Genomic DNA, 25,159 nt, shown 5'->3' with positions numbered 1-25,159 from the left:
CGTGGCTGTGCTGGCAGTGCCCACATTCAGCACTTGTCCCCAGTTCCTTGAGCTATGGATGTCCCAGGCTGTGGGGTGGCTGGGGCAGCAGGTCAGTCTGGAAGCAGTGCCTCTGGGTTGGAGGAGTCCATGTCCCATTCCAACTGGGATAAACCAACCTCAAACCACGAGCAGAGCAGGCACCAAGATGGACGTTGCCTGCTGTGCTCGTGGTTCTGCAGTGCTGGTGCAAGGCAGCAGCAAACTGCTCCTGATCACCTGGCTCTGCTGATGACTCCTGTCCTCCTCCTTTTGGCCTCCAGGACGACATGACCGACTCCCTGCGGGATTACACCAACCTGCCCGAGGCTGCACCCCTGCTCACCATCCTGGACATGTCAGCCCGGGCCAAGTACGTGATGGATGTGGAGGAGATCACGCCCGAAATCGTGGAAGCCTTTGTCAGCGACTTTCTAGCAGACAAGCTAAAACCCGAGCCCATCTAAGGGCTCTGCCAACAGACATTATTTAAAACTAGGTCTCTCTTCCGCCGCTTGTGGATTCTCCAGCGTGTCCTCACGCCCGACCCAGTATCCAACCTCCTTGTGGTGCCTTGTTTTACGCAGTGAATCCTTCTCCTCAGCAGACTCCTTGAGATGCACTTTCAGCAGGGAGTTGTTGGCGTTTGGAGACTTCGCTTGTGCTTCATGGTGATATATCTCTAATAACCAGGCCAGAACTGTTACTGTATTGTTATTTTATACATGGCACTAGCTAGCAGGCAAATCTTTTTTGCATGGTGTTCTTCCCAAGGTATGCATCAGGCAGTGGGTGGGGTTTTTGGGGCTCTTTTCTTTCTCCTCCTTCCACTTCTTTCCTTTCTCACCACCCCTGCTGACTAAATGACGTCCAGGAAGCAATAAGGAAACTGTCCCCATCGCCCTGGCCAGTCCTTTCTCTCCCACCCAAGTGCTCTGACCAGGCCAAGACAAAGTCTTAACTGCTGACAACCTCTGAAAGAACACGGCACAGCCAAGCTCTTCCTCCTGGGGGTGAGACCTTCCCTTGTGGGTTTCCCACCCCCCTCTCCAAGCACCGACAGCCTTAGGCAGCACTGGCTGTTGTGTCAGGGTCCATCCCCCTGCCATGGGTGGGTATTCCCTCCGTCCCTCCCACTCTGAGCCAGGAGGAGGATCACCACCGGGCTGCCCTCACCTCTCGTCTCTTCCTTGTGCTCTCCCTGTCCCCTCTCTCTGGTAAGAATTGTCCTCTCCCCTCTGTGTTAGTTGATTGAGCTGTTTTTCGTAGGTGTGTCCCAAACTCAACGTTAATGGTGCTGTTCTTTAAAAAAAATAACCAAAAAAAAACCCAACCCCCAAACCCTAAGAAAAAAAACCCTCCCTCCCTAACCCAAGCAGCACAGCCGAGCCCTTGAAAAGTGACATTGTAAAAACTGTACATGGTGATTGGAACTTTGTAATAAAACTGTTACAATGACCTCGGCCCAGGGTGCTGATTGCTGAGTCCTGGTGTCAGAGAGGGAAGGGGAACCCACAGCCTGACCCTGGGATTGTGTGTTCCCCCCGGGCTCACACAGCCCCTGCCTGTGCCTGCTTTGCTGGGGTGGGTCAGAGCTCTCCAGGAGCAAGGGAACCCTTTGGCAGCCACTGAGGCGTTCCCAGCCTGAATAGCACGTGTTGTGCCAGCCACTGCTTTTCCCTTTCAGCTCATTAGTCAGCCATGGCAGGATTATGGCCTCCCCTTTTATCCTGCTGCAGCTTCCCACCCTGCCAGCAGCTGGGAAGGGCTGCCAGCTCGGCCTCTCTAAACCCAGCCTGTGTTTTACACGTTTCCCGTGTTCAGCAGTGATGAACTGACTGGGGAGCAGTTCCAGGAGCAGCCCAGCACCTCCCAGCAGTGCTGTGGTCAGGAGTGATTGCTGGAACACAGGTTTTGGGTGAGCACAGGCAGGAACCATTCAGCAGCAATCTGGTCTTTCTGACCCAAACCACAGCCAGCAGCCAGTCTGGGAAGGACACATGCTGTCAGCAGCAGCCTGGCAGGGACAGCACAGAGGGACCTGAGGTCTCCATGGATCTCCTGGATGAAAGGGCTGGAGCAGGGGGGAACCAGCTGAAGTGAGGCCAGGGCTGCTACCAGGCCTTTCTTTCCCTTCTCACTGTGATTACTCTTCCCTTCTCTCTAGCATCACCGTGTGGCCACCACATTCACTGGGAGCCACACACACATCCCAGCACTCTCCAGCCTTAAACACTCATTTACTACAAACCAAACAGCCTGAGCTGCTCTTTTATTAACTCTCAAGGGAACCAAAGGCAAGAGGTTTCTCCTTCAGCACCCAAACCACAGCAGTTCAGCCTGGCACAGGCAACTTCTGCCTGTCATCCTCCTGCTTGTGCCTCCAGAGCAGCTGCCTCTTGCCCTCAAACAGCACGATGCCAGCAGCAATAGCAGAGTTCAGGCTGTCCACACCTGGCACCACAGGAATGAGCAGTCTCTTCCCCCCTGTGCTGGCTGCCAGCTGCAGGGCAGCTGGGCTCAGGCCATGGGTCTCCCCTCCGATCACCACGGCCACTGGAGCCCTGGCCCAGTCCTCATAGTAATGCTGTGCAGGCAGCTCTGGGATTGCTGCTGCTCCCTCCTCATCCTGGTGCTCAGGAGCAGCCTGAGGGTTGGGTTTCACAGGAGCTTGGGGGCTGGCAGCAGCAGAGCCAGCCGTGCTGGGGTCGTTGTTGTCAGCCACGCAGACCTGGGTGCCAGCAGGGAGGCTGGTGGGAACAGACTCCCAGTGCAGGCTGGAGATGATGGGCACACGGAAATGAGCCCCCATGCCTGCACGGAGCACCTTGGGCTCCCAGGGATCCACACAGCCTGGCAAGGAACAGGGACAAACAGTGACAGCGCAGGGATTCCCAGAGGTGGCATTCAGCAGAACCCTGCCTGCCCCTCCTTACAAACACCCTCTGTACCCCCAGGCTACTCAAACTTTTTTACCTTTGGTGAGCAGCACTTTCTGACAGCCTGCTCCTGCTGCAGATCTCAGAATAGTCCCCAGGTTTCCTGGATCTCGGATGTTGTCACAGATGAGGAGCAGTGGCAGGGAGTTGGCGAGCTGAGCTGCAGGGTAGCACATCTTGGCAGGGTCAGGCTTGGAAAAGATGCCTGAGGAAATGAAGTGTGACAGGTTTATGACTGACCCAGCCCAAGGAGAGGCCTGCTCTGAGAGAGTTGGCCCAAATCTCACTAAAGATGTGCTGGAGGAAGTGTTAGGAAAAGCACCACCTAAAGGAAGTTTGAGCTGAGTTTGTCACTTGGAAGAAAAACTTATTTTCCAGCAGTGCTATGTCTAAGGAAAGGTTTTTAAAAGAGTCATTATCCTAAATCTGAAAAGCTTCCCTTTGGGCAGTGTTACAACTGTTTCAGAGGCAACTTACCTAGAAGCCCCTGAGGAGTTACGAGGTCAGACCAGATCTTAATGTCTTCAAATTTCACCTTAACCAAGCTGGCTCGTTTTATCTCTGCCTCAGGCAGCAGCTTCAGATGCCCCACGGTGCTGAAGAAGAGTGTCTGTGGCACAGCTCCTGCCTCCAGTGCATCCTTGATCAGCCTGTGCCCCTCCAGCAGAACCTTCCCGTGATTATCCCGAAATTTCTTCGACTTGGCAATAGTCACCACTTTTCTGTGGAGAAGTTATTCAGAGAACATGGCTGTGATGCTCGTAGCACCTTCAGTCTGACCTTCCCCAGCCCCTGATCGTCTCTGGGAGGTCACAAAGATGATCTGAGCCCCTCTCCTAGGAGGAAAGGCTGGGCGAGCTGGCTCTGGGGTGACCTTTAGAGCAACTTTCAACCTGAAAGAGAGCTGGTGAAAGACTTCAACGAGGGCCTGGGGTGCCAGGACAACGGGGAATGGCTTTAAGCTACCAGAGGGCAGGATTAGATGGGATATTGGGAATTCTGCCCTGTGAGGGTGGGAGGCCCTGGCACAGGCTGCCCCATCCCTGCAAGTGTCCCAGGCCAGGCTGATGATGGAGGATCAGCCTGACCCGGGGCAAGGTGTCCGTGCCACGGTAAGGGGTGTGACGGGACGGGCTTTAACCTCCCTTCCAACCCGACCCAACCATTTCCCAGCCTGGCAGTGCACGTCTCCCCCTCCCGTCCGGTTCTGAGGGGCAGCACGGCCCGGGCTCACCCCAGCCTGCGGTCCCCGGGCGCCGCCTTCTCGTACCACAGCCCCGGCGCGGCCGCGCCGCGCTCCACGGCGCCCGGCGGGGGCGGCTGCGGGCTCTGCGGGCTGTCCCGGGGGCTCTGCGGCTGCAGCACCCGCACGGGGCTCCGCCGCAGCGCCCGCACCCCGCGCCGCCCGCCCGGTGCCGCCCGCGCCCCGCGGGGCCTCAGCAGCGCCCGCCACGCGCGGCCCAGCGCCGCCATCGCGGCGGCACCGCCCCCCGGCGTCACACCGACGTCACCGCGCCGCCGCGTGACGTCACGGCCGCCGCCGCCATGGCCGCCCGCAGGGCGCTGCACTTCGTGTTCAAGGTGGGGGACAGGGCGCGCACGGCGCGGTTCTACCGGGAGCTGCTCGGCATGAGGGTGAGCGCCGGGCTGAGGGGCTGCCTCGGGGCACGGGGACGGGGATGGGGAACGGGAAATGGTAAGTGGGGGTGGGAATAGGGATTGGAGTGGGGATGGGGGTGGATGGGGATGGAGAATGGGAAAAGGGAGATGGGGATGGGAAATAGGGATTTCAGTGGGGATGGAGTTTGGGGATGGAATGGAGATTAGGGATGGATGAGGAATGAGGATGGGCTGGGGATGAAATAGGAATGGGGAGAGGGTGGAATGGGGATTAGGGATGGATGGGGAGTGGGAATGGTGATGGGATGGGGATGAAGTGGGAATGGGGATGGGGAATGGGAAATGAGCATGGGAATAGGGATTGGAGTGAGGATGGAGTTTGGGGATGGATGGGGATGGGGATGAGGATGAGGAAATAGGGATGGGGAATGGGGATGAGGATGGAATGGGGATGAGAAATGCAGCCACATCCTGCCCACGCTGCCCCATCCCTGCCTGCTTCACGAGGCCTTGGGAAGGGTTCTGGGTTGAACAGGGTGATTTTGGGGTCACCTCCCACCCCAGAGCTCTGTGTGTTTCCCAAGGTGCTGCGGCACGAGGAGTTTGAGGAGGGCTGCAAGGCCACCTGCAACGGGTGAGTGCCTGGCCCAGTGCCACTGCTACCCACCCTAAAGTGCCCCAGTGCCACTGCTACCCACCCTAAAGTGCCCCAGTGCCACTGCCAGCTCACCCTAAAGTGCCCCAGTGCCACTGCTACTCACCCTAAAGTGCCCCAGTGCCACTGCCAGCTCACCCTAAAGTGCCCCAGTGCCACTGCTACCCACCCTAAAGTGCCCCAGTGCCACTGCTACCCACCCCAAAGTGCCCCAGTGCCACTGCTACCCACCCTAAAGTGCCCCAGTGCCACTGCCAGCTCACCCTAAAGTGCCCCAGTGCCACTGCTACTCACCCTAAAGTGCCCCAGTGCCACTGCTACCCACCCTAAAGTGCCCCAGTGCCACTGCTACTCACCCTAAAGTGCCCCAGTGCCACTGCTACCCACCCTAAAGTGCCCCAGTGCCACTGCTACTCACCCTAAAGTGCCCCAGTGCCACTGCTACCCACCCTAAAGTGCCCCAGTGCCACTGCTATTCACCCTAAAGTGCCCCAGTGCCACTGCCAGCTCACCCTAAAGTAAGGACTGTGTTGTTTTTAATTAAATTGCTTCCCTTGGAACCTACACTCTGTGTAGGCGTGGTGCTTGTATTGAACATAAACACCAAACCTACAGAATGAAAATTAACTGTATTGAATTATTTTTAACCAGGAACTATGTTCAGTTCCATTGATTATTTATATAGGCGTGGCACCATCAAGATCCTTGAGTTAAAAATCCCTCCTGGTAGCCCCAAAAAGCTTTTGTAAAGATAAAGGGATGAAAGAAAGAAGAATAGAAACACATTTCTTTCTTAAAATCAGGAATCCTACAGTTTGGTGCCCTTTCCTATTTAGCAATAAGGAAGTGATTATATAATTGCAGCTAATGAGCAGCCTGTGCTCTTAAAGCTCAGCCTGTTAATGAGGTAGAATTGCTTTTATCATATGGCCATGAATGACAGCCTGAGGTCAAATTTCACTCTAGAAATGCAATTCCTCCTTGAAACACAAATACTTGGCAGCTCTCAGTGGTTACTTTTAATACTAATGACATTAAAATATGGATAATATGGATATTCCAGCCCTTATGATGGAAAATGGAGCAAGACCATGGTGGGCTATGGACCAGAGGACAATCACTTTGTGGCAGAGCTGACTTACAATTATGGGATTGGAGAATATCGTCTGGGCAACGACTTCCTGGTGAGTTCCACTCCCAGCAGCCAAACCTTCTTGGGATAAGCTGATTTACTTTAATAATTAAAAGCTGGTTTGTCACATGAGTTGTACCAGCTGCTCTTTTTTAATGCTGTTTGGTCACTTAAATGCTTCAGTGTTGCTTTTGTGGCTATGTCTGATTTGGAAGAGCAGATTTGTGCTCACTTAAGGTCTAGAACACATTTATGGAGCTCTGTTTCTCCTCTGTGTGTAGGACAGCTGGTATTTCCTGCCAGATCCAACGTGGAATGCTGAGCTAGGAAGGACTTGCTGCAGGAAAACACTCTTTTATTTATCATCAATCATTTTTGGTGATTAAGTGGCTGGCAGCAGATGGAGAGCTCGTGTTTCCTGTGTGAAAACAGGTGATGTGTCTGCATCCTCCCCATGGGTTTTGTTGTCTCCTCTCTAGGGCATCACTCTGGTGTCCAGCCAGGCTGTGAGCAATGCCAAGAAGATGGGGTGGCCCCTCAAAGAAATCACCTCTGGTGTCTTTGAAACTGAAGCCCCAGGAGGATACAAGTTCTACCTGGAAGACAAGGAAAAGCTCAAGCATGGTGAAATATTTACCTTTACTGGTGTTCAGCAGAGATTTACCAGTGGGGGATCAGAGTGTGTTTATTTTGATGGCATTTTATAAAACAGAACACTTTTATGTTGTTTCTCTGTTACTTCTCAAGAATGCAAAACAGTGTTTAAACCTATAATACATCTGTAGCTAATTTGGAATTATTGCAATCCTCAAGATCCTGTGTGGAAGGTCACCCTGGGTGTCTCAGACCTGCAGAAGTCTGTGAGCTACTGGTCTGGTTTGCTTGGGATGAAAATATATGAGAAGGATGAGGAGAAACAAAGAGCTTTGCTGGGCTATGCTGATAACCAGGTCAGTCCTTGGAAAACTCACCATAAAAACTTCTTGTTTCTTGAGAACAGAATCATAAAAGGCAAAAAGTTCTTAATTAAACCAACTGTGCCTTTAATTATGAGCTGCATACACTCAGCTGTGTTTTTAGAAAAACCAAAGCCGTGGTTTGCTCTGGTGAATCTGGCTGGTTGGGAAAGGTGTGGATGGGGGATTTTGGAATCACCCACATGCTGGAGAACTAGAGAACAGTGTGCCTGCAATCCAGGCTGGGTTTTTCCCCTGTTGCAGTGCAAGCTGGAGCTGCAGGCTGTTGGAGGGGCAGTGGATCACGGGACAGCGTTCGGGCGCATCGCCTTCTCCTGTGCCAAGGATGAGGTAACAGCCCCTCTTCCCTCAGCCCTCTCCTCACCCCACAGCTGGGAAAGGCAATCTTTAGTGTTCACAACATCATCCTGATAGTTTGGTTTCTGTTTTCAGCTGCCAAACATTGAAGCCCTGATGAAAAAGGAAAATCAGAAAATTTTGACGCCTCTGGTCAGTTTGGACACTCCTGGCAAAGCCACGGTGCAAGTGGTTATTCTGGCTGATCCTGTGAGTAAAACTGGTTAAATTGGGTTGAAATTTCTCATTACCACTGGTTATAACTGAGCTGCTTCCTTTCAGGATGGCCATGAAATCTGTTTTGTGGGAGATGAAGCGTTCAGAGAGCTGTCCAAGGTGGACCCTAATGGTGACAAGCTGTTGGATGATGTAAGTGACTGCACGTTCATTTTCTTCCTGAAAAATCCAGTTTTCATTCCATTTTGAGTTTTTGCTAGAAGAAAATTACCCAGGCTTGGTAAGGAAAGTAAATCAGTGTTTAAAGCTCATTTAGTGCTCTGGGTGGAGTTTTCCAGCCCTGATTTTGGGGTGTGATCACATTATTTGCAGTGGCAGACAACACTGATTTTCAGTGTCAGTTCTCCTTCCTAGTGGCTAAAAAATAATTTATTTCTTCAGAGAGCTTTCCTCCTGGCCTGACCATATCCACACTTGTCTTTTTGCAGGCCATGGCTGCAGACAACAGTGACAAGTGGTTTGCTGAGCACAACAGGAAGAAGGTTTCAGCTTAGCTGGAGGAATGGACTGGGCTGCTCCTCTGTGCCTTGGAGTTCTCCCAAGAAAATGCCAATCCTGGTTAAGGTGCTGCCTTTCCCAATCAGAGGGTGCTGGGATGTCATGTGGTGGATTTTTTGGGTTGTCTCTTGCCTGCTGCTCTCTCCCTTCCAGCAAATCTCCTCCTTCCAAAAAATGGGGCTGGGCAGCAAAGGAGCAGCTGAGAGCCCTTGGCTTCAAAAAGAGATCATCAGTCAGAAAAACCTCACATTTCTGTGTTGTTATACTTGAAAGAAAGATGAATAGATATGTTATTTTCTGATTAATTAATTTTCTGATTAAATTTCTCTAGCTGTCCTTTATTTGCAGGCTAGAGAGGAGATTGTGAGTGGCTGCTCCCCCTCTTCAGTGGGGTGTGGGAAGCTGGAGCAGGGAATGCATCCCTTTATTGGGAACAAAGAAATGATCTTGCCAAATCATGTGAATACTGCAGTCCATGTTTTCATTCCAAGGTGTTTCCCCAAATTTCAAGGTGAAATGTTGACTCAGGAAGCCCCTGGTGTGTTTCTCACTGGATCCTGGTGGTGATACCATGGTTTCCAGCCCTTCACAAGGAGATTTCCACATTCCAGGAGGGAGCTGAGGCTGTGCTTTGGGGTTTGGAGCTGCACTGTGTGCTGAGGTGCCAGGGGGCAGCTTGAAATAAATTCTTAAATTAGCTTTTGGTGAGATACTGCCTTTGGAAATAACAATTCAGGGTTTATTCTGGTGGAATGAAGTCACTCTGCTGGTGGAATAAAAGCTGGGAATACAGGGAATCATTCCTGGCATAGTTTGTGCCAGGTACGCTGCCTGACTTGTCATTTTCTTGATGAAAACCTCAAATAAAATACCTTAAATCAGATTTTCATCATGAAACTGAGATGAGCTTCACAGAGAAGATCAGGCAGTGTAGGAAAAAATCTGCTTTTTGTCCGAGCTTTTCAAATCCGCTTTACTGACGGTTTGGAATCCTATTTGTCAAATTAAACGTGTTGATATTGAATGATTAATTAATTAATTAATTGATTAATTAATTGAGCTCCGCGCCGCCAGGGGGCGCTGCAGATTGGAGGCGCTGCGGTTCGGGGGCGTGGCTGGCGGCGTGACGTCATCGCGTTGCCGGCGTGACGTCATCAGACGTCGCCGCCGCCATGGAGCCGGCGGAGCGCGGGCCCGCGATGGCGCCGGGCTGTCCGGCGGGACCCTGGGCCGTGGGCGAGGAGACGGCGATCCTGCACGGCGGGTTCCTGCTGGCAGCCCGGCTGCTGCAGCCGCGGCCGCTGCGGGAGCTGCGCAAGGCGGACTGGCCCCGCGCGGGCGTGCCCATCACCGACGCGCTGCGCGAGATCGGCGAGCGCTGCCCCGAGCCGCTGGGGCTGTGGAAGAAGGAGGCCGTGGCCATCGTCTGGGCGAAGATCCTGCTGCCGGCTCCTCCCGCCGCGTCGCTGGAGTGGGGCTGGAGGGATGACGGGTTTTTCTCGGTGGGCGCGATGATCCCCGATGTGAACCACACGGCTCTGTTCGAGCTGGTCAAGGCGCTGGCCGTGCCCCGGCTCTGGGTGCAGCTGCTGCTGGCGCTGCCTCCAGCCGTGTGCCGGGAGCAGCTGGAGAAGCTGGTGGAGTACATCTCCAGCGAGACAACCCCGTCGGACATCGGCTTCTTCCTGGACGTGTGGTGGGAGGTGATGAAACACCGGGAGGGACAGGAGGATGCGGCGGTGTCCGCGTTCAGCGCTCTCATCCATCAGCACGGGGCTGAGCCCTCCCTGGAGGATGGGCTGCAGCCCCCCAAGAGGTTCAAGGGTGACCCCGGGAACCCCCCCGGGCTGCCCGTGGTGCTGCTGGAGGGGTTGAAGCAGATCCGAGGCAGCGTCGCCCAGCCCCGCCTGAGGTGCTACGCCCTGGCCAACCTGGCCGAGCTGCTGTGCCTGTGTGCCGGGCTGGGCCCGGGGCACAGCCCCCTGCCCATCACCGAGCACCTGGCCAAGCTCAGTGCCCTGGTCAGCCTGTGGAGCAGTGACACTCACAGCCAGTTCCACCCCTGCGGGCTGGGGGAGAAGGTGATGGAGGCAGAGAGAAGCATCAGCCTCCTGTCCCTGCCCAAACCCTCTCCTGAGGAGCTCTTTGGCGGCTTGGAGTTGCTCTGCAGCTTGTTGCAGGCCTGGGGAGAGGAGCTGCAGGGCACTCTGAGGGGATCTGAGGAGCTCTGCTTCCAGAGCTACCGGCTGCTGGACACTCTGGCCAGCCTTGGGAAGAGCCTGGATTCCCTCCTGGAGACTGGAGACCTGGGGGAGAGCGAGACTCAGGTGCTGTTAGAGCTGACCCAACTCACCAAGGACTTTCTCAGGGACACCAGTGCTGTCCTGAAGGATTTGGACACCAGCCTTGTGTCTTCAGTTGCCATGGCAATCATTGCACACAGGCTGGACCGACACATGGACACATGCTCTGTTTTTGCATCTGAAAAGACCTGGGCTTTTTCAAAGGACTGGGTGGAGTGCCTGGTGGAAAACAAAGCTCTGTTCCAGAACCCTGAGCTAGTTTTGAAACTGCTGGAGACGCTGGTGGACTTTGCCATGTCCCACCATGATGAGGCCCAAGAGCTGCAGATGCAAGTGATCAAAGCCATTGTGGAGTGTTACACTGAGCTTTCATTAAGTGACAAAAACAAAGTGATCTCAGGTGTCCTGGCATCCTGGGGTGGCCAAGGTCTGTCCCAGAACGTGCAGGTTGTCAGGGAGGGGTTCCAGGAGGATCTGAATGTGACTTTCAACCAGATCACAAAGAGTGTGTCTGATGAAGGCCTGAGCAGGGCTGTGGCTTCCATGGCCAGGCTGACACTGCTGTCCCCTGAGGCCACGGTGAAGCAGGTCTGTCATCTTGCTGTGGTCAACCTCGGAGCACACCAGTTCCTTGCCCAAATCCTGTGCTCCTTCCCAGCACTGAGCTTCCTGGAGAGCCACGAGGATCCAGGCAGGCCACACAGCCTGGTGCTGAGGTGTCTGGAGGAGGCAGTGTGGGGGAAGCTTTCCACGGTGAGGGAAGAGGAGCAATTCCTTCAGTTCCTTTCCTTTCTCATGCAGCCAGGCTCAGGCACCCCACTCGTGTCACCTGCAGAAGTGACCAAAGCCTTTGTCCTTCCCTATTTGAAGTCAGACTCTCCTCAGATTGAGCTGAGCCTGCAGATCCTCAGTAACGTTTTGGGAATGCCATCCTCTTCAGAAGAACACTGGATCAAATCCTGCCACCCATTCCCACTTCTCCTCAGCCTTTGCAAACTTCTGGATGGTTACACCAAGTACTGGCATCAGCCTAGAGAGCAGCACTTCCCTTCCCTGGAGAGCAAAGACCTGATTCTGAGCATCCTGTGCCAGCTGTGCGAGCTGCTGGGACCAGAGGCCGTCCCCTCCTCGGAGCTGTGGGTGCAGTCACTGGCCTGGCTCCACAGGAAGGTGGCACCACTGGACTGGACCGTGGGGCTCCGTCTGAAGCAGCTTTATGGGGATCACTTCAAGAAGGAGGTGCCAGCCACGCTGTTTGAGATCTGCAGGCTGCCCGAGGCCGAGTGGACGTGGCGACGCTGGCCGGCCTACGGGCCAGGCAGCGGGCTGCTGGCGTGGATGGAGTGCTGCTGCCTGTCCCCAGAGCTCAGGGACACCGTGCTGGCCCTGCTCACTGTCAACGTGGATGACCCCCAGGAGGTGAATCTCTTCAGCAAAGGCTTCCTGGTGGCCCTGGTCCAGGTGATGCCGTGGTGCAGCCAGGCTGAGTGGAAGAGGCTGGTGCCCGTGGTGGAGCAGCTGCTGCACAGGCAGGTGCTGCACGTGCCCTACACGCTGGAGTACGTGCAGCACATGCCCCTGCTCAACCTCCGCCCCTTTGCCTGCCACCTCCAGCTCTCTGTGCTCTTCCTCAGGGGCTTCCAGCTCCTCTGCAGCTCCAGCTGTTCCAGCTGGCTGCCCCCCGAGGCCTGGCTGCACGTGGTGCAGCTGTACTGCTGCAGCCTGACCGACCTGCTGGCCTCCATCAAAGCCACGGCCGGAGCCTCATCCCAGCCCTGTGTGCAGGAGGTGTCCTTCACCTGCATCCAGGTGTTCTGCCACCTGCTGCACGTGGCTGCCATGCTGCCAGCTGGGGGCTGTGAGGAGCCACTGCTGGTGGTGGCCCTGGAGGTGCTGTCACAGTATGAGGTGTCCAGCAGGGCTGACACGTCCCCGTGTGCCGCTCTGCGCAGAGCCAACGAGGGACATTTCCTGGAGTCCATCACAGACAATGTGGGGCACGAGGAGCTGCGCTGCACCCTCCTGCAGAAGCTCAGCAAGCTGGGAGCACGCTCAGAGCACTGAGCTGGGCGTTGTAAGAGCTGTAATAAATCCTTATTTTTGTTTAGAATTTATTCCCTCCCTGCTGTTTTATCAGTAGAAGTAGCCCTATAAAGATGGGTAGGAGGAGCCACTTTGGTTTTCCATTGGAATAACTGGGCACAGCTGTTCCTGAGCCAAGCTGCCAGTTCTGTGGCTGCAGCCTTGCCTGCTGGCTCTCTGGGTTTACACAGCAGCCTCCAGCATCGAGGAAATCACTTCCCTCTGGCTGCTTTGCCACCAGCCCTCCTAGTCCCAGGAGAATTGCTGGTTTTGCCACGTGCTGCCGGAGGCTGGAAACCAAGTTGGAGGCTGGGAAGCGAGTTGGGTGAGTTCAGGACAGAGCAGGAGCCTTTGGAAATCCGTGTGTGCTGCTCCTGCCCGGAGGTGGGGGTGCAGCAGTAACCCCACATGTAACACCCCCACCCAGCAATGAACGGCACGTGGAAGAGCCAGCCAGTGGTGTGACTCAGAGAGGAAATCTTTATTGGTCTCCTGATAGTAAATAGGGCAGTGTTAGTGCAAACTGAGGTGCCTCATTGGCTGGAGTTTTTTTTGTCCTTACATAAGGCACATTTTTCGCAATGAAAACAGTGAGATACAACATCTGTAAGGAGTTGCAAGCGGTTTGTAACTCGGCTGGTCTCGGTGGTTACTGTAACTTCGGTTACTGTGACTGCAGCTCTCTGCAACAACAACCACGGGTCAGAAGATGCCCAGAAGAGCAGCCGTGGTTGGGATGAGATCCAACACCCAAAAGATCCATGTTTCCCAGAGCCTGGCTGCTGGTTTCAGACTGAATGGAAGGCACAGAGTGGTCACAGGTCTCTGGGCACGGGGCTGTGCCAGTGCAGTTCCCTGCCCTGGAGCAGGCACAGCAGGCTGCAGGGGATGATTGCTCACACCCTGTGGTGCAGGGTGAGCTGGGGAGCCTGTACCCATTTTGCTGTGGTTAAAAGTGGAAATGGGCTGAACTGGTGAGGGACAGCTCAGCATCCTGCTCTGGGGTTGCTGGTTCCTTCTGTGCAGCCCCAGCTGTGTCCCTGGCAGCCCCATGGGGGGTGGGATGGGGCAGGAGGGTTCCATTGTACAGGTTTCCAGGGCGTGGTGGTGCCAGCTGGAGGGCAGAGCAGAACAGGGTGTGCCAGATGGTTTTGAATACCTGCTGAGGGGATGCAGGTCAGATAAAAGCAGCTGTGGTTAGGGGAGGGAAAATGGCACCCCCTGCCAAGGAAGGGCTCTGCACAGTGCCCTGTGTGTTGGTGAGACAAGGATTGGCAGGTTCCTGTCCCCATCCTGCCCTGAGACAGCAGAAACATTTCCCTGTCGTGGCGTGAGCTTGTGCCCTGCAGCCCTGCTGGGATCACAGGAGTTCCCCCAGGGCTGGCAGGCAGCTGGAGTGAAAAGCACCCTCGGGTTAAGTGGAGCTTGAGCCCAGCAGCAGCAGGTGAGGTGCACGTGGGAGGTCAGAGGCCGGACAGGGCTGTAGTGTAGAGCTGAAGTCAGTGAGGTCAGCAAGGGCTCCGCAGAGCTGCAGCTCGGGCACAGCTCCCCGTCCTCCTGCCCGCCGGTGTCCGGTGTCAGCGCCGGGGGGGCTGGAACAAGGAGCAAACCCCTCTCGTGTAACCCTCGGCTCGGCAGAGCTGCATCCCAGAAGGAACGTCGTGCTTCCAGCCCGGCACACGAGTAAAGCCTTCCTAGCCCAGGCTGGCGCTGCCTGCACGGCGCTGGAGACCGGAGCTGCTTCGGAGCCGCTGCTCGGCGGGGGAAGAGCCGGGGCCGCCCCTGTGCCGTTCTCAGCCCCGTTATCGGCTCCGGTGGGCGGGAGAGCCGCCGTAGAGGCGGGCGGCCTTGCGGCAGATGAGGCGGAACCAGTAGAGCTGCGGGGCGATGAGCGAGGCGTTGGCGATGTTGCAGTGCAGGGGGATGCGGAACGGCACCAGGTAGAGCGGGATCCCCGCCTGGCGGGCGTAGGCAGCGTACATGAACGGGAACAGCAGGATGCGGCACAGGAAGAAGGTCACCAGGACCACGATCCCGTTCACCTTGTGCAGGAGGGTGTCCTGCATTTTGAGCTGGGGGAGGAAGGGGGTGAATGTGGGGGGAGCAGCACCCCGGTGCTCTGGGAGATGAGCATCCAGGAGGGCTGGAGGTGGGGTGGGAAGGGATGGAGGAGGGCACAGGTGGGAATGAATGAGGAGAAGGCAATTGTCACCAGCCCACAGCACAGCTCCCAGTTCCAGGATGCCACTGGGCATGGAAGGAAAGGGATGGGACACAGGAAGGCAGCACTGCAGGGGAGATTTGGGCTGCCCCTCTCTGAGACACCCAGCTCAGCACTGCCTGGAGAGGGGCTGATGGAGCCAGGGCAGGGAAAGGGGATGATGAACTGCTTCCCAGCCCTGAGCCCCATCCCTCCTCACCTACCTGCATGAGGATTTTGCCCAGGGATACAAAAGGTGTGCTCAGCTCTGCTGTGAAGATGCAGCCCACGAAGAAGTCCCCCAGCTCTCCCCTGAAATGCTGTAAAAAAAACCACACTGAGCACGGGGCCCTGCAGAGAAGTGGCCAGGAACCAACACCCAGCACGTGCAGGGGGCCCTGGGGTCCTGCAGCAGCCCTTACCTGGGTGATGGGGGTGAGCACGATGAGGATGAAGAGGTGGTGGGTCACCATCAGCCGCTCCTGCAGCAGGAAGCTCCACACGCTGGCCAGAGAGTGCTTCTTCTCCAGGATCCCCTTCTCCTGGCTCTTGTGCCAGTGGCACAGGTACATGACATAGATGTCATAGGTCATGTAGGGAACCAGCACCCAGACGTACTCCACAGCCAGCCAGTGCCTGGGGAGGAGCAGCACACACAGAGGCATCACAATGGCTCCAAGCACCTCGTGATGCTCTAGGAGGTGGGAGAGTCTTTAGGACTGAAATGGCAGCAATTTCAATGGATTTTGAAGCTGAGAGGGGGTGAGTTTTAACTCTGGCTCAGCAGGTACAGGCTGACCCGGAGAAAAGGTGCCTGGTACGTGTGGAGGACAGATCTCTGTGCTGAGCCTGCTGCTGCTGGGCTGTGCCAGGCACTGAGCTCAGCCTGGCCAAGCACAAACACGGTGCTAACCAAGGATCCTGATTAGCCCCACACCCAGCTGTGTGCTGCACGGGCCAGGGGTGCAGCATTTTTTGGGATCCAGCACCAAGATGATGCCTCTGCCCAGGTGATCTCCTCCCCTAAGCCCTGGAACCCCTAGAGCTGGTGCTTGGTGGTGGAAACCCCTAATCTGAGTCTGCCCTGCCTGTCAGCTGGCTGCCTAACCCAGGGAATGTTTGGGAATCACATGGAGAACTCAGAGTTAACCAGGGATGGCTGGCCTGGAGTTTGGAGAGGGAAGCACAAAATATCCGATATAAGCAATAAACCCCCATGAGGCGTTTGTCAGTTGGGAAATAATTGCAGGCAGCTGCCTGTTCCCAAAGCATGTTGGAATCCTGGTTGCACAATCTGGGCAGCAGCAAGCCCTGCTTTACAGGGACACCAGCCTCCTTAAAAAGTCCTGTGTGAAACCACACTGATTAAAAAAAAAAAAAAAAAAAAAAAAAGCAAAACCACCCTATGTTGTTGCTTGAAGAAATGTAGCTTGGGGCTCAAATCTCTTTTTGCTCTAATGCCATCCCAAGAAAAAAATTAGTTGTAGGAGTTCCTGCTCCAGATGGAAAGATGTAAGTGGTGTGAGGCACGGGTGGCAAGTGATTGTGTTTGTAAAACTTGCCCAGGGCTTTGGAGGGCAATTACAGCCCCAGCAATATAACGATTGTCTGCCTCTGTAAATAAATTGGCAGATTTTGCTGCAACCTTTGTGATGCTTCCTGGCTTGCTGTCTTGCTGTCATTCTCCGAGGCCTTCCCTGCTGAGCACTGGGCTTAATTTCCTCCAGATTCAAAGAAAATCTAGGTCTCTGCCCACAAAGTGTTTGCACAGAGCCCTTGGCCTTGAGTACACCCAGGCAAGCAGACAGCTCCAGGGGAAGGAGGGCTGCTGGCAGCACCTTCTGTCTGTGTGGCTTTGGGATCCTTCATCTGCCTTATCTATACAGCAGAAATTTTATTTCAGAGCAAAAAGGTAGCTCATAGACTGCCTGGGTTAAGCAGGTCTGAGGAATCTGGATAGATATCACTACCTAGAGCAAGGCAAGATAATTCATATCTGTGTATTAAGGACAGGTCTGCTATGACCAAGGTCATAAAATCACCCTAAAATCAGTGTGTGACAGTCAAATTCCAGCTCAGCATAATTATATTCTTCCCTCCTGCAATCTTCTCTGCTAGTCTGTATAATAGGTCTGTTCTTAAGTCTTCTGACCCAGATTATGCTATCACTCCTCCTGAGAGCCACTTTTGGGCAGTTTATCTCAGAGCACTGATGGCAAGGCAGCAGGATTTTCCTTCAGAGCAAACTCCATTCTGACTTTACCATTTCTGGACTCTTTCAGAATCCTTTTGGCATGCCTTGATGCACCTCTGAAATCAGTTCTGACTCTGTAGGAATTTCAACTTCCAGCAAGGAGACTCCCTACCCCTTCAGGGCTGCTGATGTCTGTGTTTTTCTCTCATATACAGCCCATGTTACAGCCCATCCTTTGGAGGAGACTGTGCTGGCAGAGCACTCCTGAGCAAGCTGCTGCTGTTCAGGGGGTGTACAGCCAGCACATTGCCCAACCCTTCCAGCCCAAGTGGGGGAAAGAGGAACATGAAACTGGTTTTCCTCTCCCCTTTGCAAGCCTTTGGCAGAAAACCCTCCAGCCCCGAGCTGGCTGGGCACACCCTTGGCAGGGGGACAGGGGGACAGGGTGGGCTCTGGGTTACCTGTCATGCACCACGTTCTTGCAGCTGAGGACAACTGTGATCCCTGACACCGTTGCCATCGTGGCTTGAACCGTTGACACCAGCCTGAAACGGAGAGAAAGAGGAAAGGGGTCACCCCAAATGTGACCCCACAAAGATCCCACGGCACAGGGAGAGCTGGTGGCACAGACACCCACTGGGTGCACACCCCAGGATGTGTTGGGGTGGCTGTGCCGGGCGCTGCCTCCCGGGGGAATCTTGCCAGGTCCCTCCCGTCCTTTCCACCCCCGTGGGTCGGTGGGAACGCCGCCGGTTCCCCGTGGGCAGAGGAGAGCTGCACCGGAGCTTCCCCGCCCCGACAAGGGCACCGCGGTGCGGGGCTGAGATACCCGCACTCGGGGGGATGCTCTGATTCGGGGGATGCTCTGATTCGGGGGATGCTCTGATTCGGGGGGATGCTCTGATTCGGGGGATGCTCTGATTCGGGGGGATGCCCGCACTCGGGGGGATGCTCTGATTCGGGGGGATGCCCGCACTCGGGGGGATGCTCCTGCCGCCGGTTCTTGCTCCCCTCGCAGGATCTGGGCTCGGGACAGCCAAGGATCGTCCCCCTGAGCGTCGCCGCCCCCCGAGTCCAGGCTCACGGCCGGCGGGACTGGGTGCTCCAGGCCCACCCGGATCGCTCCCGGTCCCGGTCCCGGTCCCGCTCCCCATCCCGGTCCCGGCGGGTCCCGCCGCGGTGCGCGTCACCTCCCGCCGCTCCCGCCCGTACCTGCCGCTGAGGAGGATGCGATCCTTGAGGCTCCATCCCGGGGCGGCCCAGCGCAGCAACCGGATGCAGAGGATGAAGAGCCCCGGGAAGAAGGCGGAGGCGAGGGCCAGCGTCCGCCACATGGGGACGAGCGCTCTGTCTCCCGCCGCCGCTTGTCACCAGCCGGCCGGGCGGCGGCAGAGCCCGGCTCGGCTCGGCTCGGCTCTGCTGGGCTCGGCTCGGTTCGGCTCGGCTCGGTCCGGACCAGCCCCGCCGCTCCCGCCGCCGCCGGGACGCGCCCGCTCCGCCGGGCGGAGGCCCCGCCCCCGTCCGGCTAAACCACGCCCCCTCCACAGAACCACGCCCATACAGACCCCGCCCCGGCGCCTCGAGCCCCGCCCCGCCCGGCCCCGCCCGCGCCGCGCGCTGCCGGCGGAAGCGGCGCCGCCATGGAGGAGGACGAGCCGGAGCTGGAGGCCGGGCTGGAGGCGGCGCTGGAGCTGGCGCCCGCCGTGCAGGCCGCCATCGAGCAGGTGCGCCGGGCGGTCCCCCCGCTCAGGGGACAGGTGCGGGCGCGGCCCGGGGCCGCTCGCTGAGGGCTCCCCGCCGGCTCGGGGCCTTCACTGCCGGGCCCGGGGAGCCCCGGCCTGGCCGTGCCCGGTGTGTCAGCCCCGGGCGGGCTCGGGCGGGCCGGGCCGCGCTGGGGGCTGAGCGGGGCTCGCCGTGTCCCCTCAGTGCGGGGCCGGCCCTGCTGCGGCTTCTCTCGCTCATTGCAGCCTTAAAGCACACAGGGCCTGTGGCTCGGCCGAAATAAGGATAATCGGAATGCCTTGGTTTGGCCCGTGGTTTTTACACCCAGAGGGTGCTGGGCACGGCCCCGAGGCTGCCGGAGCGCCAGGGATGCCCAGGCTGGGATTGTTGGGGGTCTGTGCAGGGCCTGGAGCTGGATTTGATAATCCTTGTGGAGCCCCCACAGCTCAGGGTGTTCTGTGATTCTGTTCCAGCCTTCCCTGAAACCCTTCGTGGCACCTGGAGCCCGTGAGAATCCCGAGAGCCCAGGGCAGGACCGTGGCTCTTGGTGTGTGTGACACTGCCTGCAGCCCACCCTCCCATCTCCAGCAGAAATCTGGGCAGCAGCAGTGTCTGCCTCACAAAATAACACTCAAATCAGATTTTGCACTTTGTTCAGTGTTCAGGCTTGGGGGTTACTTTTGGTGGCCCTCCTCAAAGAGCAAGGGAGGCCTTGGGAACTGGTAAATTAAATGACAGCTTCTTAAAGAGATCTGGAGCCTGGCTAGAGGAAGAATCCTTTGCACTTGTAGATGTGAATTTTTGAGCAGTGGAGAATCCATCACATGCCTGGCTGAAATATTTTAACAAACAGTAAAGCTATAGGAAAATATTCAGATCCTGAGCACAGGGAGATGTTGAGGATGACACCACCTGCTGCTTCCCAACTTCTTCCCTAGCACTTCTCAAGGCACTAATCCTGTTGTTCCTGTCAGTGTTCTTTAACCAGTTTTGGGCAAAACCTGCCCATTTCTGGTTAAATGAGCAGAGCTGGCTCAGCTGCCCTGCAGGAAGTGGGGTGGGGAGCACAGGCAGAACTGCTGCCCCACCAAACCCAGAGCATTTCTGATTAATGGCTTGTGACAAACTCCTGGGAGTGACAGCTCCTGCAGCTGCTCCAGCTGCCTGCAGCACTGATCCCTATCTGCAGTTTGAGTGGAGTTCCTGAGCAGCCTTTATCTCCCATCTCACCTCTTGTTTCGTCTGCTTTTAATCCTTGTGGAGATCTGGGGTTTGTGGCATGGAGTTTGTGGATTTGGGGTTTGTGAGCTGTGAGCAGGAGGGGCTGGGTTTGATGCTGCAGTTGTGATGTCAGGGCTGATGTCAGAACATTTTCCTCACTGTGTTTGAATGCTGCCAGCTTCAGGAGTGACAGGGAAAGCTTCCCAGGAGGGCTGGTTCAGGCAGAATTTGCTTTTATCTCAGAAAATCACTGATTTTCAAATGCTCCAGGTGCCCAGGTGTGAGGGATTTCAGTGGGCAGGGGGATGCTGTGGGGTCAGCTTTGCTTTTGGATGTTGGCTGTGGAGTGCAGAGCTCTGCAAATATGGGACAAATATCACAGAATCATGGAATACTTTGGGTTGGAAGGGCCACCTCATTCCTTGCATGCCTTCCACCATCCCAGGTTGCTCCAAACCTCATCCAGATGACTTTGAACCTTTCCAGGGATGGGACATCCACAACTTCAGTGTGGTAGCAGAGAAGGGAGAGCAAAAAGCAAAGCCTGGAATTGTGTTTGTGTTGTTTGAACTTCTGAGGACAGATGAGATCTGTTTGCACCACAGCTGCTCTTTCCCCCTTCCCAAATCATTCAGCAGATCGTGTTTCTGTGAAAAGTGGCAAACCCAAGTCTCCAGAGGACTTGTACAACCACTCCTTAATTCATCAGGTTTCCTATTACAGGGCTGTGGAAAGCAAACCCTCTGTCTGTCACCACCCTAGAGCAGGGCAGAGCCTCAGCTTGTTCCCAGACAACAACAAAAGCATCAGGATGCTTTGGGATGCATTAGTGGCTCCTGTTCCTTGGGAATTCCTGGATGGATTGTGCCAGGGCTCTGTGTGGAATCATGTGTGTGAATTATCTGTTTATCCAGGCTGATATCCACAGGAATTTTGGGAAGTCAGAGCCCTGCAGAGGATGTGGCTGCTCTGCTCCTGGTCACTTGTTAGAGAAATGATGTGAGACACAACTGGAAGTGGGTGCTGAAGGGATTAAAAGTAGTAGAAACTGTGTAAAGTTACAGAAATTACTGATGGGGGTTGATTGTGTTTGTTTTCCTCCCTCTCTCCAGGTGTTTCCCAGCCAAGATCCCCTGGACAGAGCAGATTTCAATGCTGTGGAATATATTAATGCTCTTTTTCCCACTGAGCAAGTAAGTAATGCTCTAAATACTCTCAGACTTTAACACTCTTTATTGTCAGATTTTACTTCCACTCTTTAATATCAGGGTAATCTGATAGCAAATGACCAAAACAGTGTTTAAACCTGTACCCAAACCTTTTATTTTAAACACTAGCATGGGAAATAAAGCTTTAACAATAACCACTTCTTAAATTTGCATCTCACAGGGTTTGCTGCCATTATGTGATCTCTTTCCACCTAGAGTGCTTGCTGCAGTTAAAATCCTGCTTTGATCTGTAGAAATAAATTAATTTTCTATGTAGATGGAGTAAATTCCATATATCAATCATAGTGAATTGGGGATTTCAGCCAAATCAGGCAGGTGTTGCCTGTACAATGTCACAGCAGAGTTTGACCTCCTATGAGCTTTTTCTCATGTTGTGGCCTGGCTTTTTTCCCTTTGCCAGCAGAGAGGAGTTTCCCCAGCAGTGCCCTCACTGCATCTCCTCCCAGCCCATTTTCTGTGTGTCTGGGCTCTGCAGGGGGGTCTCAGCCCAGAGGCAAAGGCTCTGTCCCCATCCCCACTGCCCACTGGAGGTCACTGTCACACAGTTTTGCTGACAAAGGACAAGGCAGAGCTCAGGGATGGGGGAAGCCCTGAGCCCTGACCTGTCTTTTTCTGCTCTTTATGATGGGACAGAGGAGCAGCTGAGTTTTCTCAATTCCTCCAGCTAAAACAAAGCCATTGCTCTCCTCTTCCTCAAGATCCCTGTCTGATGAAGTGTTTGTGATCACACCTGATATATTCCTCTGTAAAACATTCATCATTTCACTTCTTTCTGATTTTTTTAAAATTTTTTTATGTTCCAGTCTTTGGCAAACATTGATGAAGTTGTGAACAAGATCAGATTGAAAATCAGGTAAATATTTCTCCATTTCATTGCATCTCAGGTGGCCTGGACTGGTTCATAAATGCAGCTTTTGTGATACAGCTGACAGGATTTAGTTTGTTTAAAAGACATGGATAGAACCAGCCTCAAGTCTAGTAGTGACATAGAAACAATTATAATTTTTTATATTTCACTTCTATTAGGTGCCCTTCAGGCCATTTAAGCTGATGGGTTGCAAAGTTCAGCTTTGAAAATTAATCAAAAATTATTTAATTTTATTACAGTTTGAAGGCTGAGTGAGCAAACTACCCAAAAGACTCAGCTGCCAAGAATTCAGTGTTTTTGGGGTCAGATCATAAATTGCAAAAATTCTCACTCTATTTCTGATTTGTCATTATTGGTTCTAAAAGTATAAAATAAACACAAGTGTTCATGATGTACTTAAATTTTCTGTGCTGGCTGATATTGCCAACATGAAATGATTGAGACAGCACTTTGATATGTGGGAAGTTGAAATGCAAACAGGCAAGGGAGAGCTGACAATATTGCTTAAGGGAACAGGAATGCAAGAAACCCTGGTTAAATTAGGAAATTTTTTTTTTTTTTTTTTTTTTTTTGCAACAGGATTTTTAAATTGTGCAAGATAGTGCCATTGAGCAGAGAGGGAGGGGGGAAATAATGAATTTAGCATTGGTAACAACAGCTTTTTTAATTGAAATGGGTTCTGTAGCTGTCAGGATTGCCCCAATTGTTTGGGTCAGGCTCACTGAGGCTGGGTTTGACTCTCTGGGGTTCTTCCTGCAGGAGGTTGGATGAAAACATCAGAACTGTGGTGAGGGGCCAGACCAACGTGGGACAGGATGGGAGGCAGGTATGTGCAGCCAGGAGAGCCAGGGCTGCTCAGCTGGGGTGTCCCACTGAGGAGTGGCTCTGGCAGGCAGAGCTCCCCTGCTGCTGTTACTGGGATCTTTCTGTGCTCTCACAATCATCAGCTGCTCACTCAGCAGCTCTTCTCACCTGCCTTGCCCTCTGAAGGGAATGAATGAGGAATTGAGTTAAAGATCAAAAGCAGGAGGCCTGTGTGGCACTTGGTGACAAAATGAGCAGCATGGACAGGTACAGGTACATTTGATCCTGGGTGGGGATCACACAAGGCTGTTTGTTCTTTCCACTGAGTTGTTTGCTGAGGTGTCCCGAGTTGTTGATCACTGGCTGCCATTTCCTCTTGCAGCTCCTGTTCAGCCCTCAGGTTTTCACTTGTTTTTTGCCTGAGGTGTTTGCTGGGAGTTCAGCATTGGTGAGCCCAGCCATGGCTGCAGGGGTTGTGAGTGCTCAGCTCCTGTGTCAGCTGATTTTGAGGTGTCACCTTTGGCTCTATTTCCTGTCCTGTTTTAGACCAGGGACCTTGAACCATCAATCAAGGTTCCTCAGTGACTTCTTGATACCAGCCTTAAGCCTGGCATGGACTAGTTACCCTCTCTGTTTTCCACTCCTTGCTGTCATAGCAATTGTGATTCTAATCCAATTTCTAATCCTATTTCTGCCACAGAACCCTCCAAGGAATTATAACCTGCCTATGCTTTTGTATTGCTTTAGAAAAACATGGGCCATGCTCACCTCTCCTAGCAGAAGTAGTTTAATCATGGATGTCTGAGTACTACTGTGAAACTGGGGATGTGCTTGGGATGTGGCTTACCTGGGAGTGGTGCAGCCTGTAATTACTGTGCAGGAGTGAGCAAGGACTCAGGTGAGGAGGCAATTACAGAAATGGAGGAGGGAGTGGAAGCTGGTGCAGTATTTGGAGAGTTTGGCTGTGATTGGAAAGCTGGTGTTGCTGTAGCCTTTGGGGCCCATTTGAGAGGATGAATTCTCAGAGAAGACCTCAAAAGAGTGGGATTGAGAGGGGCTGTGGGTGAGAATAGCCTGGAGTGCATCAGGGCTTGGAGAAAATGATGAGCACAAGCAGGGCCATGAGCAGCTGTGCCCATGGGATAACAGGAGTGTTTCAGAGCTCTGTCCTGTGCCTGGGCTTCCTCACTCTTCATCCCTTTGCATGGACAGATGGACCTGCACAGTGTCCTGCTCTGAAGCACCAGGAAGGCAGAGCTGTCTGTGCTGCTCTTCCTTCAGTTTGCTTGTGAAGGAACCAGTTAAAATCCTGATTAAATAAAAACCTTCAAGTGTTCATTTGTGTGTCCATGCAGGATTTATTTCAAGTGGCCTGGAGCTGCAATTAATCACAAATATTCCTGTATTTAGCTGTAAATTTTTCCTGTTTTCCCTCATTTTGCTGCTTTGCAAAGTAGAAGCAAACTTAAGAAACAGATGCCAGGGCTTGCAGTTGCATGGACTGAGGCCAGACACTCTCCCAGGAGCACAACTGTTGTTTCTTACTGTGAGATCCTAACAAATACTGAAACCCTTCAATTATTTAAAGTGTTACTTCTCTGGGAAGAAAAACAGATTGATTCTGAAATGCTGTGAGCTTTTTCTTTCTGTATTTCTAATCCAAGCCCATCATTTCACACCTGGATGTGCATTTTTTTCTGTGAATTGCTGCAATCAGACTGTTGGAGTGGTAGAACTTTGCTGGGTGCTGAAGTTTAAAGCAGTGAAGGAACATCAGCAAGCTCAGGTTTTGGAGGTCACCTTACAGAGCTGGGGAACCCCTGAGTGGCATTTCAGTTTGAGATGGAATTTTAGATTTGTTAACATTTGCTGTTGCTGTCACCCCTGCACTGTGTCCCCTGAGCATCCAGGCTGCTGTGTGGGGGAGTGAGCAGCCCTTTTCACATGACCACCCTGTTGGTAGGAGATTGTGGGGGTGAAAACCTTGTTTTCCAGCTTCAGCTGCCTGTTCCTGTGCTGAAAAGTGCCTTTGTTTTACCAGCATATTCTCAGGGGAATCAAGGACACTTGGAAATGTTTTTATCAAGCAAGAGGCCTGACTTCTCCCACTTGGAGAGGAAGGGT

At 54.0% G+C, this 25,159-nt stretch overlaps 6 protein-coding genes across 7 annotated transcripts in view; 4 read left to right on the top strand and 2 right to left on the bottom strand.

Moving 5' to 3' along the window:
- The window catches only part of NXN (nucleoredoxin), a 45,736-nt gene extending 44,255 nt beyond the window's left edge, over positions 1-1,481 (top strand). Inside the window, exon 8 of the mRNA XM_079325338.1 lies at positions 303-1,481. Coding sequence (XP_079181464.1) covers positions 303-485 — 183 coding nt within the window. The 3' untranslated portion in view covers positions 486-1,481. The remainder of the gene's footprint in view (positions 1-302) is intronic.
- Positions 1,482-2,257: 776 nt separating this feature from the next.
- On the bottom strand, positions 2,258-4,430 carry MRM3 (mitochondrial rRNA methyltransferase 3; the record flags this gene model as incomplete). The annotated part of the gene is made up of 4 exons (XM_079325339.1): positions 2,258-2,871; positions 2,995-3,162; positions 3,435-3,679; positions 4,192-4,430. The coding sequence occupies 4 exons, from the start codon at positions 4,428-4,430 to the stop codon at positions 2,354-2,356; spliced, it is 1,170 nt and encodes a 389-aa protein (XP_079181465.1). The 3' UTR covers positions 2,258-2,353.
- Positions 4,431-4,499: 69 nt separating this feature from the next.
- Positions 4,500-9,435, top strand: GLOD4 (glyoxalase domain containing 4). Its single transcript, XM_079325341.1, has 9 exons — positions 4,500-4,592; positions 5,162-5,211; positions 6,296-6,416; positions 6,844-6,988; positions 7,178-7,314; positions 7,585-7,671; positions 7,774-7,887; positions 7,960-8,046; positions 8,343-9,435. Exons 1-9 carry the CDS (start codon positions 4,503-4,505, stop codon positions 8,406-8,408), a joined length of 897 nt encoding a protein of 298 aa, XP_079181467.1. The 5' UTR covers positions 4,500-4,502; the 3' UTR covers positions 8,409-9,435.
- Positions 9,436-9,476: 41 nt separating this feature from the next.
- Positions 9,477-12,825, top strand: GEMIN4 (gem nuclear organelle associated protein 4). The gene has a single exon (XM_079325337.1). The coding sequence runs from the start codon at positions 9,585-9,587 to the stop codon at positions 12,777-12,779; it is 3,195 nt and encodes a 1,064-aa protein (XP_079181463.1). The 5' UTR covers positions 9,477-9,584; the 3' UTR covers positions 12,780-12,825.
- Positions 12,826-13,254: 429 nt separating this feature from the next.
- Positions 13,255-18,716, bottom strand: TLCD3A (TLC domain containing 3A). Its single transcript, XM_079325340.1, has 5 exons — positions 18,404-18,716; positions 17,653-17,736; positions 15,420-15,633; positions 15,222-15,317; positions 13,255-14,869 (listed from the first exon to the last, which is right to left on the bottom strand). The coding sequence occupies exons 1-5, from the start codon at positions 18,523-18,525 to the stop codon at positions 14,600-14,602; spliced, it is 786 nt and encodes a 261-aa protein (XP_079181466.1). The 5' UTR covers positions 18,526-18,716; the 3' UTR covers positions 13,255-14,599.
- A 78-nt stretch (positions 18,717-18,794) lies between these two features.
- Positions 18,795-25,159, top strand: part of VPS53 (VPS53 subunit of GARP complex) — a 60,787-nt gene continuing 54,422 nt past the window's right edge. Inside the window, exons 1-4 of one of the 2 annotated variants that reach the window (XM_079325117.1) lie at positions 18,795-18,915; positions 21,247-21,327; positions 22,167-22,216; positions 22,991-23,057. In XM_079325117.1, coding sequence (XP_079181243.1) covers positions 18,832-18,915; positions 21,247-21,327; positions 22,167-22,216; positions 22,991-23,057 — 282 coding nt within the window. In that variant the 5' untranslated portion in view covers positions 18,795-18,831. The remainder of the gene's footprint in view (positions 18,916-21,246; positions 21,328-22,166; positions 22,217-22,990; positions 23,058-25,159) is intronic. The other variant, XM_079325118.1, reaches the window with a different exon arrangement.

This window comes from Erithacus rubecula (genome assembly GCF_903797595.1).
Source record: "Erithacus rubecula genome assembly, chromosome: 22".
NCBI classification, from domain to species: Eukaryota; Metazoa; Chordata; class Aves; order Passeriformes; family Muscicapidae; genus Erithacus; species Erithacus rubecula.
Note: the sequence above shows the minus strand (reverse complement) of the source record. Positions and strands in the feature narration are given on the sequence as shown.